Source organism: Periophthalmus magnuspinnatus, chromosome 6 (genome assembly GCF_009829125.3).
Source record: "Periophthalmus magnuspinnatus isolate fPerMag1 chromosome 6, fPerMag1.2.pri, whole genome shotgun sequence".
Taxonomy (NCBI): Eukaryota; Metazoa; Chordata; class Actinopteri; order Gobiiformes; family Gobiidae; genus Periophthalmus; species Periophthalmus magnuspinnatus.
In genome coordinates, this window is record NC_047131.1 from 24,474,339 (window position 1) to 24,490,794 (window position 16,456).

Genomic DNA, 16,456 nt, shown 5'->3' on the forward strand with positions numbered 1-16,456 from the left:
CCCTGTCCTCCATTCAAAATTGTGACATTATCAAACTCTATAGGGATAATAGATTACATATTTTTCACATAGAATTTTTTAAATAATATTTACAACAATGGCAAAATATGCCATTTTTTTTTGCATGGGATTTACAGATCAATAAGATAAGTGCAGTGGCATGGTGCATTTTAGTCTACAAAGTCAATAAATTCTGCCGTGAACACATGAGGTGGCACACAACTGTTACATCACCCAGTGGCTTATGGGTAATGGCTGTCATCCGGGAAAATGGTATAGATTCTCAGAAATGACACGACCAAGGGCCATAACCTTGAAATGAGCACATGGCCTTTCACGACGATGCTCTTTTATAATGCTATGTCCTCTCCTCTGCCTCTCGCACATCCTTCTCTCCTAATTGCTTCTGCTTTCCTCAGAACCCTTCTCGTCCCTCTGTAGCCGCTGACAATGTTGACTTAACCAATGACCATCTTTCATCTCACACAAGCTGCTTGGTTTAATAAAGGCTTTGATTGGACCCAAGCCCCTGTCTGATCTGTCACTTTCAAATCATTAGCTAGTTTTTCAGACTTGTTAAGTGACGTGTTTCGGTCAAGCATTACTATTGGTGATGTTTGCCTGTTCACACTGTATACAACATTTTTTCTTTTAGTTTAAAGACCTGATCATTTATGAGCTTTCTATCCATAGAGCCCACTGCCACTTTCCCTTGGGATATCACATACACAAAATTGCTCCCCTGAGATTGTTTGCAATTAGGAGTCAATCAGTCTCCCTTTAGAGCTTCATAATCTGAACACGAGTAGTAATACAGACAGTACTCTTTAATCTCATAGGGCTATGGGCTATAAATAAATTAAGTCATTTAAGTCAAGGGAAATGAAAATGCAGTCTTGTCTTAGCAGCTATACATGCAAAATGACCAAGTATACTGATAATTGGTTTAAAACAATCTGACTTGGTAGTTCAGTGGTAAATGTTAGATCCAATTTTTCTTTTTTTTTTTTCTGTTACAACGACCAAACTTTTCCCCCAACATTCCTCTTTTCTTTGTAAAGTACAATGGTGAAAAACATATTTGAAACATAACATCTGACTTTTTTGTCCACTCAGTTAAAAATGTTTAGACATATTACAAGTGGCATACAGTGATTGACAAGAAAGCATTGATCACTTACATGTCATACCCTGCCGCACTAGCGCATTACAGACACTCATTTTCCCTGCTTGCCCCATCACAAAGATGTCTAATTTTAACTTGAGCAACAGCCAACAGTGGCTTGATGAGGTGCAGCAGATGGACAAGATATGCTCTACTCCCCTGGCGGCCATATTGATTTAAATTCAGATAGAGCTGGGAGGACGCTGAAGTGCTTTCTAAAAGATTCCCAAAGAATCTATGTATCTGAAATGAGGCACAAACAGCATTAGAAGTTGAAGGCGTTAAATAAACCTCCTCAGGGCCAGGTGGGCTATGAAGCAGCAAAATGTAAAATAGTTTGAGACCTTCAGATCTCAGCCACAAAGGACATAGGAGCATCCAATGAACCGCTAACAAATTAAATATTATGGATTACTGCTTGTGCTGAATCCACCCCTATCGTAATACAGTACTACAAGGAATATATTTGGCAATCTGCAACTATAGAGAATAAGAACAGAAGGGGAAATTCAGAGCAATGTTCCAGACTCTCAGTTAAGTTGAACTCGGCACAATAGCTCTTAAATGCCCAAACGCACACCTCATCAGGCCACGGTATTGATCCAAAGATAGTCTACCCAGTGAGGTGATGAAAGCCAAAGTGCATTATAGGAAAATGACAATTCCCCAAGTGCAATTAACGGCTGCCAAAGAGAAATAAATGAACAAAAACTCTTCTTATGTATTTAATTTAAAACATTTTTAAAAAATAATATTAATCCTGCAAACATCACTTCTACTGGAATGGATCATAAATCAGTTAACTGTCTTTTCATTAGAGGAGCCTAAATGTATTTGTGGATAAGTAATAGTAGCCTCATGGCACCACTTGTGAATAGCTCTTAGTTTGGGAGTCATTAAATATGTATGCAGCCTCTTGCATTACAAAACATGTGTTTAAAGAGCATTAAGAAAACAAACACATCCTCACAGCGTGGAAAATAAGTTATAACCGAAACATTTCAATGTAATTTATAAGTTGGACACAAATGTTGCTTGTTGTGGTATAGTTTTGGCCAACATGAAATCCCATTCCTTCTCTCATTCTTTTTTTTGTTTTTTGTTTATAAAGCCTGTTACATATGTATGTAACAGGCAAAGTTGATAATTCTAAGAATTCTATAGCATTTGGTTATCCTTAAGCATCATTCAGATGCTTAAAAATGCTGCTAAAACTGAGACAGCAGTGAGCGGTATGAAGTAGGCTAAATCTACCAGAAAAAAAGCCATAAACAGCTGGTAAGATATAACAAAGAATAAAAGCATGCTGATTTATCAGAGAAATAAAGAATGACTGCAAACTGTTTCTCTACTTTGCCTAAAGGCCATCAGGCTTCAATAGAATGCCTAGACAACCAACACACCAGTTGAACATTTTAATATGTCTTTTTCCAGTTATGAAGTCTGTATTTCATGATGGTGATATGTATGAGGGAACAACCATCCTAAAAATAAGTGAACACCAGCTGGCATATCCCACCAGAGCAGTCTGAGCCACAGGGACCATCCCCATGTGCTTCTGATGCTGCTTTCAGACCATAAATACTTTCCTATTTGTTTTGCATGCCCACTTTTGATCTATTGGAGACACTGGGGCTAAATACACTGCCTTGGTTCATAAGTGTTTAGTTGTTCTATTTAGTAAAAACCTAAAATATAGTATATGGGCCGACAAATTGCCCTAATTTGCCTGAAATGGGAGTTCCTTATTTATTCAGGCTTTTGTCTCAAACAAAACAATACAATGCTTATAGATCGTGTCTGTGAATTTTAACGCCCCTATTATAGTTTATACACTCCTCCCACCTAAGTATTGATCTCCAGTGGTCAGGGAGGACAAAGGAATAAGTCACGTTCAAGCAGCCACATGTAAAAATCTACCCTTCAACAAGAGCACACAGCACAAAGATTCACACTATTTTAGGAGGGTTTCCAGGATTTGAGAAAGAAATCACAGACTAAGAAAAAAGCCAAGCAAAGACAATGAATGCAGCAATATGCTTTCATACATTCCTGTATTCAAACAAACATAGCGACGGGAGGTACCTGGTGGTGGTAACTGCCCTCTCTGCGATATGACGTCTAAACAGAGAGAGGGACAAAGGGGAAAGGTCAAAGGAAAGAACAAGAGAAGCAGGCAATAGACAATAGGGTTTTGTTAAATGAAAGAGTGGGCTTTGTATTATTATTAGAAAATAAGTTTTATTTTTTACTTGAAACAATAACTAGATTGCTGTTGAGTAAAGGAGTAAAGATTTGGTCAGGTCTCTATCACATCAGTATAATCACTGCAGAGTAGAGCTGAAAGAGTTATATAACTGTGTTATATTAAGCTAAAATTGGTTTACTGAAAGGTGCACCTTCATATCTATGGAGATGTTATAGCTTTTCCTGTAATTTTTCTGTGTGGCACTAAACTTCTCTTTCTTCGAAAAAGCAAGTAATGGCCCAGGAGAATCTGCCTTCAACAGATACGGAATGCCAACATTCCAAGCAAAATAACATCTACATGGTTAAAAGCGAGTTAAATAGTGTACCTTAAATGAACATATATTTGATTGAATATTAAAAGTTTGAAAATACACAGATATGAGTCTCAGATCTGTATCTTGGCAGCCATAAATGGTGCTTTTAATAGCTTCACCATTTTGAATAGGCCCAGCAGGAATGCTGCTGCTAGTGCTGGGTTTCTCGGCAGCCTGCCAAAAGCAGATATATTCTTCATACATGACTGAAGTACCAGATTGCTATGTCTGCTTTAAAAATAAAGTGTGGGATAATAATCTTAAATATTTATACAAAGTTGGCTTCAAAAGTCTGTGCAACCTTAAGTAAACTAAAGGACGACTGCAATCCTGGAGTGCACCTCAGACGGTGGAGAGGAAACCTAATCAGGTCGCCAATCTGAGCCTATTCCAGCACAGGGCTCAGACACGCTCCAACAAAACACTTGTGGACTAACAAGTTTGGTCTGAGTCCAGCTTGTTTACCTCTTCACTCAGACATAGCCAACCCTTGAAATAAATCACATTCATTTGACAAGAATGATGTAATTAGCTGGTGACTCACATGTATAAGATTTTGCCTTAGGTTTGGTTTTGTCCTTCAACAATGCCCACTTTCTTTTTGCTGATTGGTCTTTTTTATCACACATGATTATCCTTGACCAGAGGCTACTGGACAGAGACAGTGAAACTGCCGCAGATGGCTCTTAGTTTAGGGACCAGAAGGACTGTCGTAACACAATCACTTTGAAATGTGATGTGACACACCTTATGTAATATTGCTTCAATTTTCACACTAGATTTGAATGTGCAGTCATGTCTATTTGGTGTGTGGAGATTAGAAGACAGACAAGAGGAGAAGAGTGGGAGGGGTAGAAGACATTTATGAAACGTAATAGTGTTTAAGTGTTCATCTCTTACCTTGGAGCGGGACTTGAAGTTTCTGAATGGGCCTGTTTTAAATATGACTCTGTTCCTTTTACAGATAATGTAGGCCACCATCCCGATAACCACCATCAACAAGAAGAGAGGGGTGAGGACAGCCATAATCCAGAGGTCACTGGGTGGGGTCTTTACTACAGCTGCACAAACACACAAATACAATAATTAAGATTTTTTTAAATTATCTTAATAATTCAGCAGTTCTGTGTTTTTTATACAACCTTCATTCTTGTTTTGACACAAATACAAATGAAATGTTAATGTTGTTTGGTGCTTCTACTAATATTGATCAGTTTGTAATGTAGAAAATCATGTTATATAATCCTCCAAACCATTTGGGTAAATATTTGATTGCCTCTCAGTTTGCTTATTCTGATTCCGAGTATTATTTTCAACAGGAGAGATCCTCGGGTGGTGTTAGTTAACAACTTCACTACAAATTCAGCAGATCTTGAAGAAACAGATATTCCTATATTATTTCAATGAAATGTATTATGTTTTGTTTTAATAATAAAACTCACGTTCAGCCTGGACTTGTACAAAATATCCCAAGGTCAGAGCCATGGTTTGGGAGTCCAGGCTGCTCAGGGTCTTGGCTGCAGTAGTCCCGGTGATGGGTGCTCCATTGTGCTGGGTGTAGTAGGTCATTTCAGCTGGATTTTTAGGGCCAGGCAAACGACGAATGCTAACCATCTGACAAGACAAGACAAAAATACTTTTTACAATAGTGTACATTTTGTATATAGAAGGAAATAAGACAAAATAATAAATATGATCACAAATAGTTTATGCATATTTATAAAGTTCAAATCTTTCAGTGAATAGCACTTGAACATAATTCCTTTACTGCATTTGCTTAAGTAGTTTAATCTGATAATAAACAGTGCAACTATTATGGTCAGCCATATTTCTGTAACTACTTTTATCAGTAAAATATGCTCACACAGAGAAATCGTTCCTTTCAGTTAAAATGAAACATGGGTAATTTGCTGGATTAGGAGGCAGTGTAAAAGTGCCTATAGAGCCATATATCTAGACCTCACACCATCAAACCAAGATATATAGAATCCCATATTGCACCCAATCCCATCTCTTATCTCTTAACATGCCCTTGGTATAGAACGATAACACAGCACCCTCCCCAATCAGAATTCACCATCGTCTAGCTTACTTTTCATACAGACCAGATAAGTACACTCTGCCGAGACACTCGAGGATAACTGAGCCACTTGAAACCCCAATTTCCTCTTCATCGTACATCAAACACATTTTTAATATGGCCAACACATCACACGCTTTAATCAAGTTTGATCATTTGATTTTGTCATAAAAAGAAGGGACGTGTTATTAAATGGCTGGTCCTCCCCCCTTTGCGCTATACACATTTGAGTTACTTCCTCCTGCATCACTATGGTGATAAAAAGGACTCATCTAACTTCTCATAAAACCTTAAGGCAATCTAATGGCAAAACCAGGAAGTTGCTCTCTTGAATTTGAAAAAAATTGACAAAACAACAAACACAGAGGAGAGGATTAGGTGGGCTCCAGGAGTAAAGTACACTTATCTCTACAAGTTTCCAAAGCAATTTCGAGTCCAAGACATGAGTAAGATATAATCAGGGGAGCGACTAATAACTACACAATCTGCTGGTCTATTCAGTCAATTAATTAATAATCAGTTCAATATAATGGAAATAGCAACAACAGCTGAAGCTAATTTCTGACTGGGGCTTTTGTGAATTTAAATGTCACCAGATGATACGAGAAAGCACAAAGTTAATTGGATGGCATTTTTTCATTCCACTCTTCTTTAATTGCTGTTTGATATGAAAGGGTATCATGTTGAGTAAGTGAAGGCAGAATTTATCATATGTTGAATATAATCATATTAATGATTTGTTCTTTTCTGAAGTAATGAACATAAATATGGAAAAATATACATATATACAATACATACACACACACACACATATATATATACATATATACATACATACATACATATACATACAAACACATATATTAGAGGAATAATGTTGATACAAAAAACACTGTCATGAATCAAGAAAAGCCCTCTTCAGTTATAACTTGCCTGGCCACAGGAGCTGTCTATGGTGCTGATTCTTGAGCCATGATGCACATAGTTTTGCAAAGTCTTATTTATCTTTCTCAACAGAGAGTATCATGTTTTGGTGGTCAAACCCAGCTTGAATTAATTATATGAGTATCCTTTTCATTAAAAGCTTTTCATTGATTTGACTTTCCCATGCTCGTAAATCGGATGTGTAGTGTTTACTCAAAAATTCCAGTTTTGGACTGTGGCTGTTGGGTTTTTGGTTACTTAGTATATACAGTAGGGTAAAAAAGTATTGTGCAAGTTCTCCCACTTAAAAAGATGAGAGAGCCCTGTAATTTTCATCATAGGTCCAGACAGAAAGGGGGGAAAGAATCCAAGAAATCATATTGAATTGGTAAATTCTTTGGTAAAATAAGTATTTGGTCACCTACAACCAAGCAAGATTTCTGGCAGACCTGTAACTTCTTCTTTAAGTCTGTCAAAGGACACCAGAAACAAAATTGTAGACCTACACCAGGTTGGGAAGACTGAATCTGCAATAGCTTGGTGTGAAGATATCAACTGTGGGAGTAATTATTAGAAAATGGGAAACATACAAGACCACTGATAATCTCCCTCGATCTGGGGCTCCACGTAAGCTCTCACCCCGCGGGGTAAAAATGATCACAAGAAGGCTGAGCAAAAATCCCAGAACCACACGGTCGGACCTAGTGAATCAGTACCAGACGTGTCCCCCTGCTTAAGACAGTACATGTCCAGGCCCGTCTGAAGTTTGCTAGAGAGCATTTTGGATGATCCAGAAGAGGATTTGGAGAACGTCATATGGTCAGATGAAACCAAAATAGAACTATTTAGTAAAAATTTAACTTGTCGTGTTTGGAGAAAAAATAATGCTGAGTTGCATCCAAAGAACACCATACCTACTGTGAAGCATAGGGGTGGAAACATCATACTTTGGGGCTATTTTTCTGCAAAGAGACCAGGACGACTGATCCGTGTAAAGGAAAGGATGAATGGGGCCATGCATCGTGAGATTTCGAGTGAAAACCTCATTCCATCAGCAAGGGCATTGAAGATGAAATGTGGCTGGGTCTTTCAGTATGACAATGATCCCAAACACACCGCCCGGGCAACGAAGGAGTGACTTCGTAAGAAGCATTTCAAGGTCCTGGAGTGGCCTAGCCAGTCTCCAGATCTCAACTCCATAGAAAATCTTTGGAGGGAGTTGAATGTATTGCCCAGCAACATCCCCAAAACATCACTGCTCTAGAGGAGATCTGTATGGAGGAATGGGCCAAACTACCAGCAACAGTGTGTGAAAACCGTGTGGAGACTTACGTATATAACAAAGTATTGAGATTAACTTTTATTATTGACCAAATACTTATTTTCCACCATAATTTACAAATAAATTCTTAAAAAATCAGACAATGCCATTTCCTGGATTCTTTCTCCCCATTCTGTCTCTCATAGTTGAAGTGTACCTATGATGAAAATTACAGGCCTCTCTCATCTTTTTAAGCGGTAAAACTTACACAATCAGTGGCTGACCAAACACTTTTTTGCCCCACTGTATCTGGAAGACCACTTCTTCTGCACATCCAATCTTGAATAATTATATTTTCATTATGATGCTGTAAATTGCATTACAAATGGAACTGAATGGAACAAATAACCATAAATGTTCTTATTATTGCAAATTAGTATCTTCAGTAAATTCCATGAGAAACCTTGTGTCTTGAGGTTTGCAGAAGTTTCAGTCCAATCATATGTGTACGGACCGATCTGTAAAGGGGCAGTAGACAAACCTGCACAGTGTAGCTCCCAACAGTAGTGGCACGGCGGGAGCGAGTGGTCTGGGAGCCTTGTCTTCCTGCCACCAGGAAGAGCTCAGCCAGCCTCTGCTCCATGAGACTAGCAAAGCTCTGGTAGTTAGCCTCCAGGGAGGAGCTGTCTACATCCTGGATCACTGTGTGGAGAGACAGAGAAGGGGGTTCAGAGGTGCAGAGGTGTCCAGTGTGAGAAGGTAGATACGTGAGGAGAGAGAATACATAAGGGGATCGCATCAAGACAGCCGCAGTGCTTAGAGGAAAGGAGATGAATGGGACAATACAAAGAACAATGTGATGGGCCAATCCATTTAAAAGCTGCTCATCCAGAAACCTTTAGAACAGCTGCAGTGACAAATGCATCAACCACAGTCCCCTCCTGGCTTAGTGTGGAGAGTTACCTGCTTTAACCAAAGAACAAGGAAAAATCTCCACTCCAACTGTATCTTATATCGTCTGTATCTTAACTGATTCTACACTCCTCAGATTACTGATTTGCATATAATTAGCAGGAGTGTTGCAGGGAATGTAAAGTGATTTGGCAGCAGATGCAACTTAGAAGAAACCTAAAGCCTCAAAGACAAACAACATTTTTAGCTTTAAACCACATTAATCCTTTCCTCAAATATTTTCAGGAAATGCTCCCCCAATTCCTAGACTGTGTATCCACATGAGATAGCAAAAATCATAAGTTGTTGCACATTCTATTGACAAAACATAAACATGTAAAACTAACTATACTATTTAAAAAGAACTGACATTATGACATTAGCCTACTCCACAAAATGTATACATTTAGTAAAATTTGAATGATTATATAATTCAAATATGTGTGGCAACCAGGATACTAAACAGATGTCAGAGCCCTGGTCGCATCTGACAATGATATGATGTGAAGTGATCCAGCTCTGTGCCCCAGTCAGGAAGCAGTGAATTATACATCAATACTTCTTAACTGGAAAACAGCAGCATAGAGCACAGAGGAGAGGGGAGGTAGCACAGTGGGGAAAGGATATTCTGCTGAGCTGCACCAGCGCCAGAGTTAGAAAGGTTTACTAACTGTAGTTTAGTCAAATCGATGCATCTCTTGATTAGCACTGATCACCCTCCACACACTGTACAAAAGCAAAATCTACTTACCTGTTATGACCCAATAGTTCTTGGTTGCGGTCGATGTGTTGAGATTATGGTATTCAAGGGCTGCACAGAAAAACAAACACAAAAAGAGGAGTTATTATGGGGAACTAAATAAACTGAGAAGTACGTTTGAATAGGGTTTGTATATAGAAGGACAACTTGAATTCAGATATTTGCAATTGTGGTTATGTTGTTTTAAAAGTGAAGATTCAAACCTCAACTCAAGTAGGAGACAATACATCCATGTCTGTAACCCTTAATCCACATCTATTGGAGAATATGCACTGTTTTGTCTCCCACTGGACTACAAAAAAGTTAATGTGCATCATTTGTAATTATCCTGTACAGCTGTAAAATGATTCACACTATACTTTGTAGCACTGGCCTTTTTAATTTTGCTAGTTGATGGTTGCCATGGGTTTATTTAAGGTCTGTATCGTTTGATGAAAGTTTCAGCCCATAACTCATAATTTCCTTTTCGCCTAAAACTACAAGGCAAATTACTTGCTACACTCAGGCTGTTCGCTCTGAAATTGAGTTTTGAAATTGCCTCGCATTTATTCATCCATGAATTCAGGCTTGCACTTCACATTCTGGGTTCAATTCAAAACATATCTGTTGTTCATACAGCAATTTATATCAATTTATATAACTGTGCTTATATGCTTTTTCAGTCTTTTCATCTAAACATCATATGCAGTCTGATTTGTGTGTAGCAGACAGATTACATGTTGGAGCCCACTATTATTTCCATAAACGAAAAAGTCAAAAATTGCATTGCATTACAGAGAAACAGAATTAGAATCAGAAAGAAAGCTTTATTGCTATTGTCAGTAAACAAAATTGACAAACTAATAATGTGCTTTGGCGATTTTAAAATGGTTAGAAAACAAAACATATTGTGGCTGCAAACAACAGATTTTCTTGAAGACAATACAAGATCTATTTTTGTCTACAGCTCTCTTTGAGCCTCATGTTCATCTGTCAACCTACTTCTTCCCCCTTCCCCTCTGCTCAGTCTGTCTTTTCTAAGCAGTAGAAAGGTGTACTTGAGTTGATCCATATCTGTTAATAGCATTGTGTGTTTGTGCTCTGGCCCTGTGTGCTGTACGTGAGTGCATTAAAATTCACTGCCTTCTTCCTGAACTTCGCAAGTTTACATAAACAGAGTGAGTGCTGAGGTTAAGCCTGAAACTGTGACCTGTGAAGCTTCTGCTCAACAAGAGGAGATCATGTGAGACAAATCCACTGAGGTAACTGTGCACAAGTCAGAGGGATAATCATTTGCTGAAACAATACAAACTCAATCAACTGCTCTAGTTTTTTCTTTGCATGTTAATGGAAATGCTATGATCAGTGAAACAGATTTTTTCTCTCATAAGTAGCACTGATGTGTGTATCTCAGACTTTAAACATTTTTTTTGTTATTTAAGTTCTACTGTGATCAGAGTTAATACTTAATGTGATCCTTTGGTTTCCCAGACAAGAAGCTTGGATCTGGTCCTCTTTGCATTCATGTTGTTTTATTTAGCAAACTCTGGATTCTGACCTCACCTAAAACAATCACGGAGACAAAACAAAACAAAACAAAAAAAAACAGTAAGATTTGTTGTGTTTAGCCTTGTCAAAAGTCTTTATTTGTTTCAGAAAAGATCGTTTTAACATTTCGTTTATTCATCAAATTAATGTGTAGCATAGTAAACCCCTAAATAATATTTTGAGGGGGTTGGGAACACCCTATTAAACCTCATCATGTTATAATATAGGCCTGACATGATAACACATTTTGAAGGGCGATATATGGCAACTGCGATAAATGGTCATTTTTAAACTACTTTAAGCCACATACACAATAAAAAGCAGGATAATCAAAGTAAACCATTATTTAAATAGACAGTATCATTTAAAGGCTTGAGCTGCAACAAAGAAAATAGCAGAATAAACCAATAATTCGCCATAGAAGTAACTTTTTCAACAATCAATAGCTTTTTTCATATTAAAACAAAAATAACAAAAATGTCTCCACTTTTGCGATGAAACTATACACACAATAAATACTGACCCCTGAAATATTTAGATCCAGCTATCATTTATTGAACAATAACGCAATATGGTAATTATTATAATATTCCATAAAACCATCAGAATATTATCATTTATCTTTGCTGAGAATCTCTCTAAACCTCACCTTTCACTGTGATCCTACTAATCAACAAACTAATCAATACAAATAATTTTAGATTATTATATAAATTATTTTAGATTTCATAACTATCCGACAATATTACCTCAACACCAAAAATACAACCTCAATTAGGTTTCTGTTTTGCGAGAACAACTGTTTTCCACAACACCGATTTAAGTGTGATGTAGAGCCCTGGGGTGTTGATAGCACGCACACAAACAGATACTAATCTAATCTCAGTGGGGCTAAAATTAGCTCATTCAGGGCCATGGTCGACACTGGCCCTAGGCAGGATTCGGGCGAAAGGATGCGTACAGCTGTTTGTCTCACTCCAGGCACAGATGGCTGCAGTGGGACAAGATCATGTGCTCATCTCTGAGGTCACTGGTCTTTCACTCAGTTTTGTAATGTCAAGGTGTCGCTCAAATGTGTCTTCGCCTGCTGCTAAATGAAGCATCACAGACAGAAAATGGCCTTTTCATTTAGAGGAGCTCATGGCATACAGAGCAGAACTAGAGACAAGGAAATGCCAAAACGCTACATTAACCTTGTGCTATTAGAGTTGTATTGATATGAATGTTCTTTTGAGGTTGACACAGCACATCTCCAGCCTCCCAAAGTGCAGTGATTTGCATATTGTTTTGGCATATGATTTTCCCCATATGGCCTTCTAGATGCAGTCTTTTTGATGGGTTGGTTGTTCTATATCTGATCGTGGTGAAGATGGTGCAATGTAACAATAAGTTGCATCATTAAACGTGCAAAGTTTGATTTTGTTTGAATGCGCTAGTCACTAAATTAATTAATTTTAATATAGATGAATTGCAAAAGTTCTCACTGATTTTGAGTAGTTGATCATGCACATTATCAAACAGGGGGGAACTACTCAAGTGGCGATTTAAAAGAACCTTCAATAATATTTTATGGACAATTACACTCTGCAATTATGCATATCTTGATGATGAATTCCAAAACAACAACGGTCAGACTTACTAGTAGATTTTGCAACGATTAGTGTGATTTAGAGGTTGTTTTAAAATGGCTATTTATCAAGCAGTGGTTCCCAAATAGAGGGTTGGGAAGTGAATATGCATGCAAAGAGCTTACTTGAAAAATGCTTAGTTTTTTGTGTTTTTATTGGTGTCTTTCTAGTTTTTGGCACCTTAAGCTGCACTATATTAGGGTAACGCAATTAACTGTACTGTAATTAGTGAGGCAAGGGGGTTATGTTTCAAATGCTCCCCAAATGAATCATTAGATAATTACACCATTAATCACTTTTGTTTCTGTAATTCAGTGTTTCTTAACCACCAAACTGGAACACTGTAATAGCTGATACTGATTTGTGGGGCAAGTGACTGCACTAGGCTATAATTCTCCTTATTGACTAAAAATGACAATGAGGAAATCTAGTGCTGACTTTTGCAATCAAAGCAGGTCAAAAGTGCCATGAATCATGCAGGGGCCTGTGGAGTCAGCAGTCAGTGCAGTGTGAGGCTTCGTACATGTGCTGTGAAGTCTGTCTCAGCATAGCACACAAACCAGAGCAAAATAAAGGTTATGCAATGACACAAAATGAGCACAAGGACTCAAACGGCTGTCCACGCGGTTGAAGACAGTGCATTGGCCTCATTACCAAAGGAAGCTTTAACCATAGATTTCTGGGTTTTTCCAGGACATCTCTCTGTGTCAAGACTAAAATGGCGCAGAGCTGCCGGGCGTTTATGCCACCTCAGTCTGGTGAGCACTTCAGAAAACACCCTGTTCTTTTCAGAGCGAGAGCCTCCTCCTCTACTGTTGATTCTGGGCACATTTTGGCCACACTATTACAGAACTCACGCTACTATATTTGCACTGTAGCTGCCAGAAGTTACAGTTATTGAATTAAATGATCATTATAATTTATAAATAATTTAAAATTCATAACTGATTTCTAGATTAAACACAGACTCTCAAATCCTGACAGAGACCATGACTCCCTGGAATTAAAATGTAGTAAAAATCCTATTTACAACTTTTTGATATCTAATGATTACTCTATTCTCAAAAATAATAAACAGATTAATTGATTAGCGAAATAGCAAAACAGTAGTTCACACACACCAATAATAACTGCAGCAGATAGGGATTTATTTGTGGGACCAAATTTAGGAATTTCATACTGAACACTATTTATGTGTAGAATAATTTATGCCCATAATAATTCGAATTTGGATGTTTGGAGCCATGAGCTAAATGAGCTTAAATGTCCACTGGCTGCGATGCCAACTCATGTGGCTGCTGGCCTCTCAAAATATCCACACAAGTTTGCCAGATGACCTCACTGCTCAAAGCTGATCGTTAATTAGACCAACGTGTCAACGCCACAGCTGCCCCTCTGGACATAACAGTGTGTAGTTTACTCACGCTCTGCAATGATGAGGGGCGGGTAGAAGAGGAAGTATCCCACCAGCTCCGCAGTCAGCTGGTTCAGGAGCCCACTTGAGATGGTCCCATTGAGAATGACCCCTTGGTTTTTCACAAGGTAGATGAGAGAGACCGAGGGAGAGCCGGGATCCTGGTGAACGCTGAGGATCTGTGGAGAAATGCATAAACATTATTTCACAAATGAAGAGTTCAAAAACAGCAATTTCTCTTCTTGTTACCATCTTCTACAGATATTGTAAATGAAAATAATGTATAGTGGGTTTTATCAAGGAGGGATGGAATCATAATTTGTTTGCAGTAAAATTACACACATGCTTTTGAAAACGTTGCTACACAAAGAGTGTCTTTTTAAAATGGCTCAAATGCATTTATGAATAAGTGTAAAAGTGTAAAAGTGTAAAAACAGAATTCAATTTTACTTATCTGTTGTTTTGTTTTAGGTTCATAAGCGATAAAAGATTTATACCACTTTCACAAACTTGCATTTTTCTGATAAGCAACACAATAACTATTCTACACGATGTAATATAAAGTGATCATTCTCTGTGTTGACTCTTTATTGTAAACTGTATAAACCAAATAGTCTAGAATCTACGACATAAAAATGTAAATAGGAACTTGGAAAAACATGTCAATAATGATTACCCAAAACAAATTGAGATGAGTGCACAATTTGACCCTAACTGCTTTATTGTCACAAATTGTATAAAATTTAATGAGGATGGACACTTCTGCGGAGCTGTTATGACAAACGTCTCATTTGATTGCACTGCCATCTGATGAGAACTATAAAGAAACAAGACCATCTGTTTGACATTGGCCAGAAGTACGCAGCAGACTTGAAATGGTCTAATGGACTGACATTACGAAATAGATTTTGGTTATTCTACTTTACACCAAAGTCATTCTAATGTAATACAAGGGGAAAGATAAACAAGGACACTGGTATAGCTGCATTTAGAGTAGGATTATTAATGGGTCTTGGTTTCACTTGGTTACATCATGATATCAGTACTGTATATTTTAATGAGGATTTCAGCTTAGGGTCAATATCACCTCAGAGGTTGCTTTTGTTTTGATTTACCATATTTACAAACATAATACTATATTTCTTCAGCTTTCTACAGTTCTAGAGAAGATGTATAATTCACTATATGCATACACAGATACAGTTCTTACTACGCCTGCCTAGTAATCCTATGCCCCAGACATAGTATGACACTTTAAATAAACAATGTCTATGAAAAGGGCCAGTGTGCTACTTTAAAAATAATGTCAGTGAGTCACCATAATGCATGGATGAAACAAGATATGAGAAATTATTCTAACACACACACAGGCCATAAGTGTAAATATTTCAGAGGATGAATTATGAATGGGCCCTATATCTGCTGCTCCATGCCGAGACCTACTTATGATGATGACGAAGATGATGGTCTCTCTCTGTAAATCGTGTGTGAAAGAGAGAGAGTTCAAATATGAGTTAACAGTGACTGACTAAAAATAGTAGAGATAACAGTTACTCTCTGTGAATGTATGTGATGTATTCATATTCCTATTCAATTGATATTTTATTTTAGAGATGCATTGTTCTAGCTTTTTCAGTTTGGCTTTAAATTTCTGATGAAGGGGAATCATCAGAAGGAGAAAGTAGACATTTCTCCCCTTAAAAGTCCAAAATATGTTTTATATTTTTGGCAAGAAACTATGACACAGTTTTGCATAAGTATAAGTTTCAACATTATGAGACCTCTGAGACAACAATATACAGTAAATAGTCTAATTACATTAAATGGCTAACCCTGTGATTTATAACCGATATCCTGGAACCAGTATTGGATCCCGTATATTTTCTGGATCAGAGCCAGTAGCCAAATACCATCAGTCCATCCCCAGTGAATCTCTGTATTGATTCAAATGAAATTATACTTTGGTAGTTACCTGTTCACAATAGCCTTATCAAACCTCGACTGCAATAATCCACTGTGATAAAGAATAGATGTTCAAGGCAACACATTTCCTTGTAATATAAAATTGGTTTACATTGTAAATTGCAACAATTTCATTTCTTAGCAAGATACCCAATAATCTTTCAGTCAGAGTTTTACATAGCTGATTTCTCTTTGTGTTCAAATAAACTCTACCTAATAA

At 37.6% G+C, this 16,456-nt stretch overlaps 1 protein-coding gene across 1 annotated transcript in view; it reads right to left on the reverse strand.

Annotated features, from left to right (window-relative positions):
* Positions 1 to 16,456, reverse strand: part of LOC117371886 (UPF0606 protein KIAA1549L-like) — a 74,838-nt gene that overhangs the window by 15,940 nt on the left and 42,442 nt on the right. Inside the window, exons 7-12 of the mRNA XM_033967561.2 lie at positions 14,285 to 14,453; positions 9,697 to 9,756; positions 8,536 to 8,696; positions 5,172 to 5,343; positions 4,630 to 4,790; positions 3,251 to 3,286 (exon numbers count right to left, since the gene is read on the reverse strand). Coding sequence (XP_033823452.2) covers positions 3,251 to 3,286; positions 4,630 to 4,790; positions 5,172 to 5,343; positions 8,536 to 8,696; positions 9,697 to 9,756; positions 14,285 to 14,453 — 759 coding nt within the window. The remainder of the gene's footprint in view (positions 1 to 3,250; positions 3,287 to 4,629; positions 4,791 to 5,171; positions 5,344 to 8,535; positions 8,697 to 9,696; positions 9,757 to 14,284; positions 14,454 to 16,456) is intronic.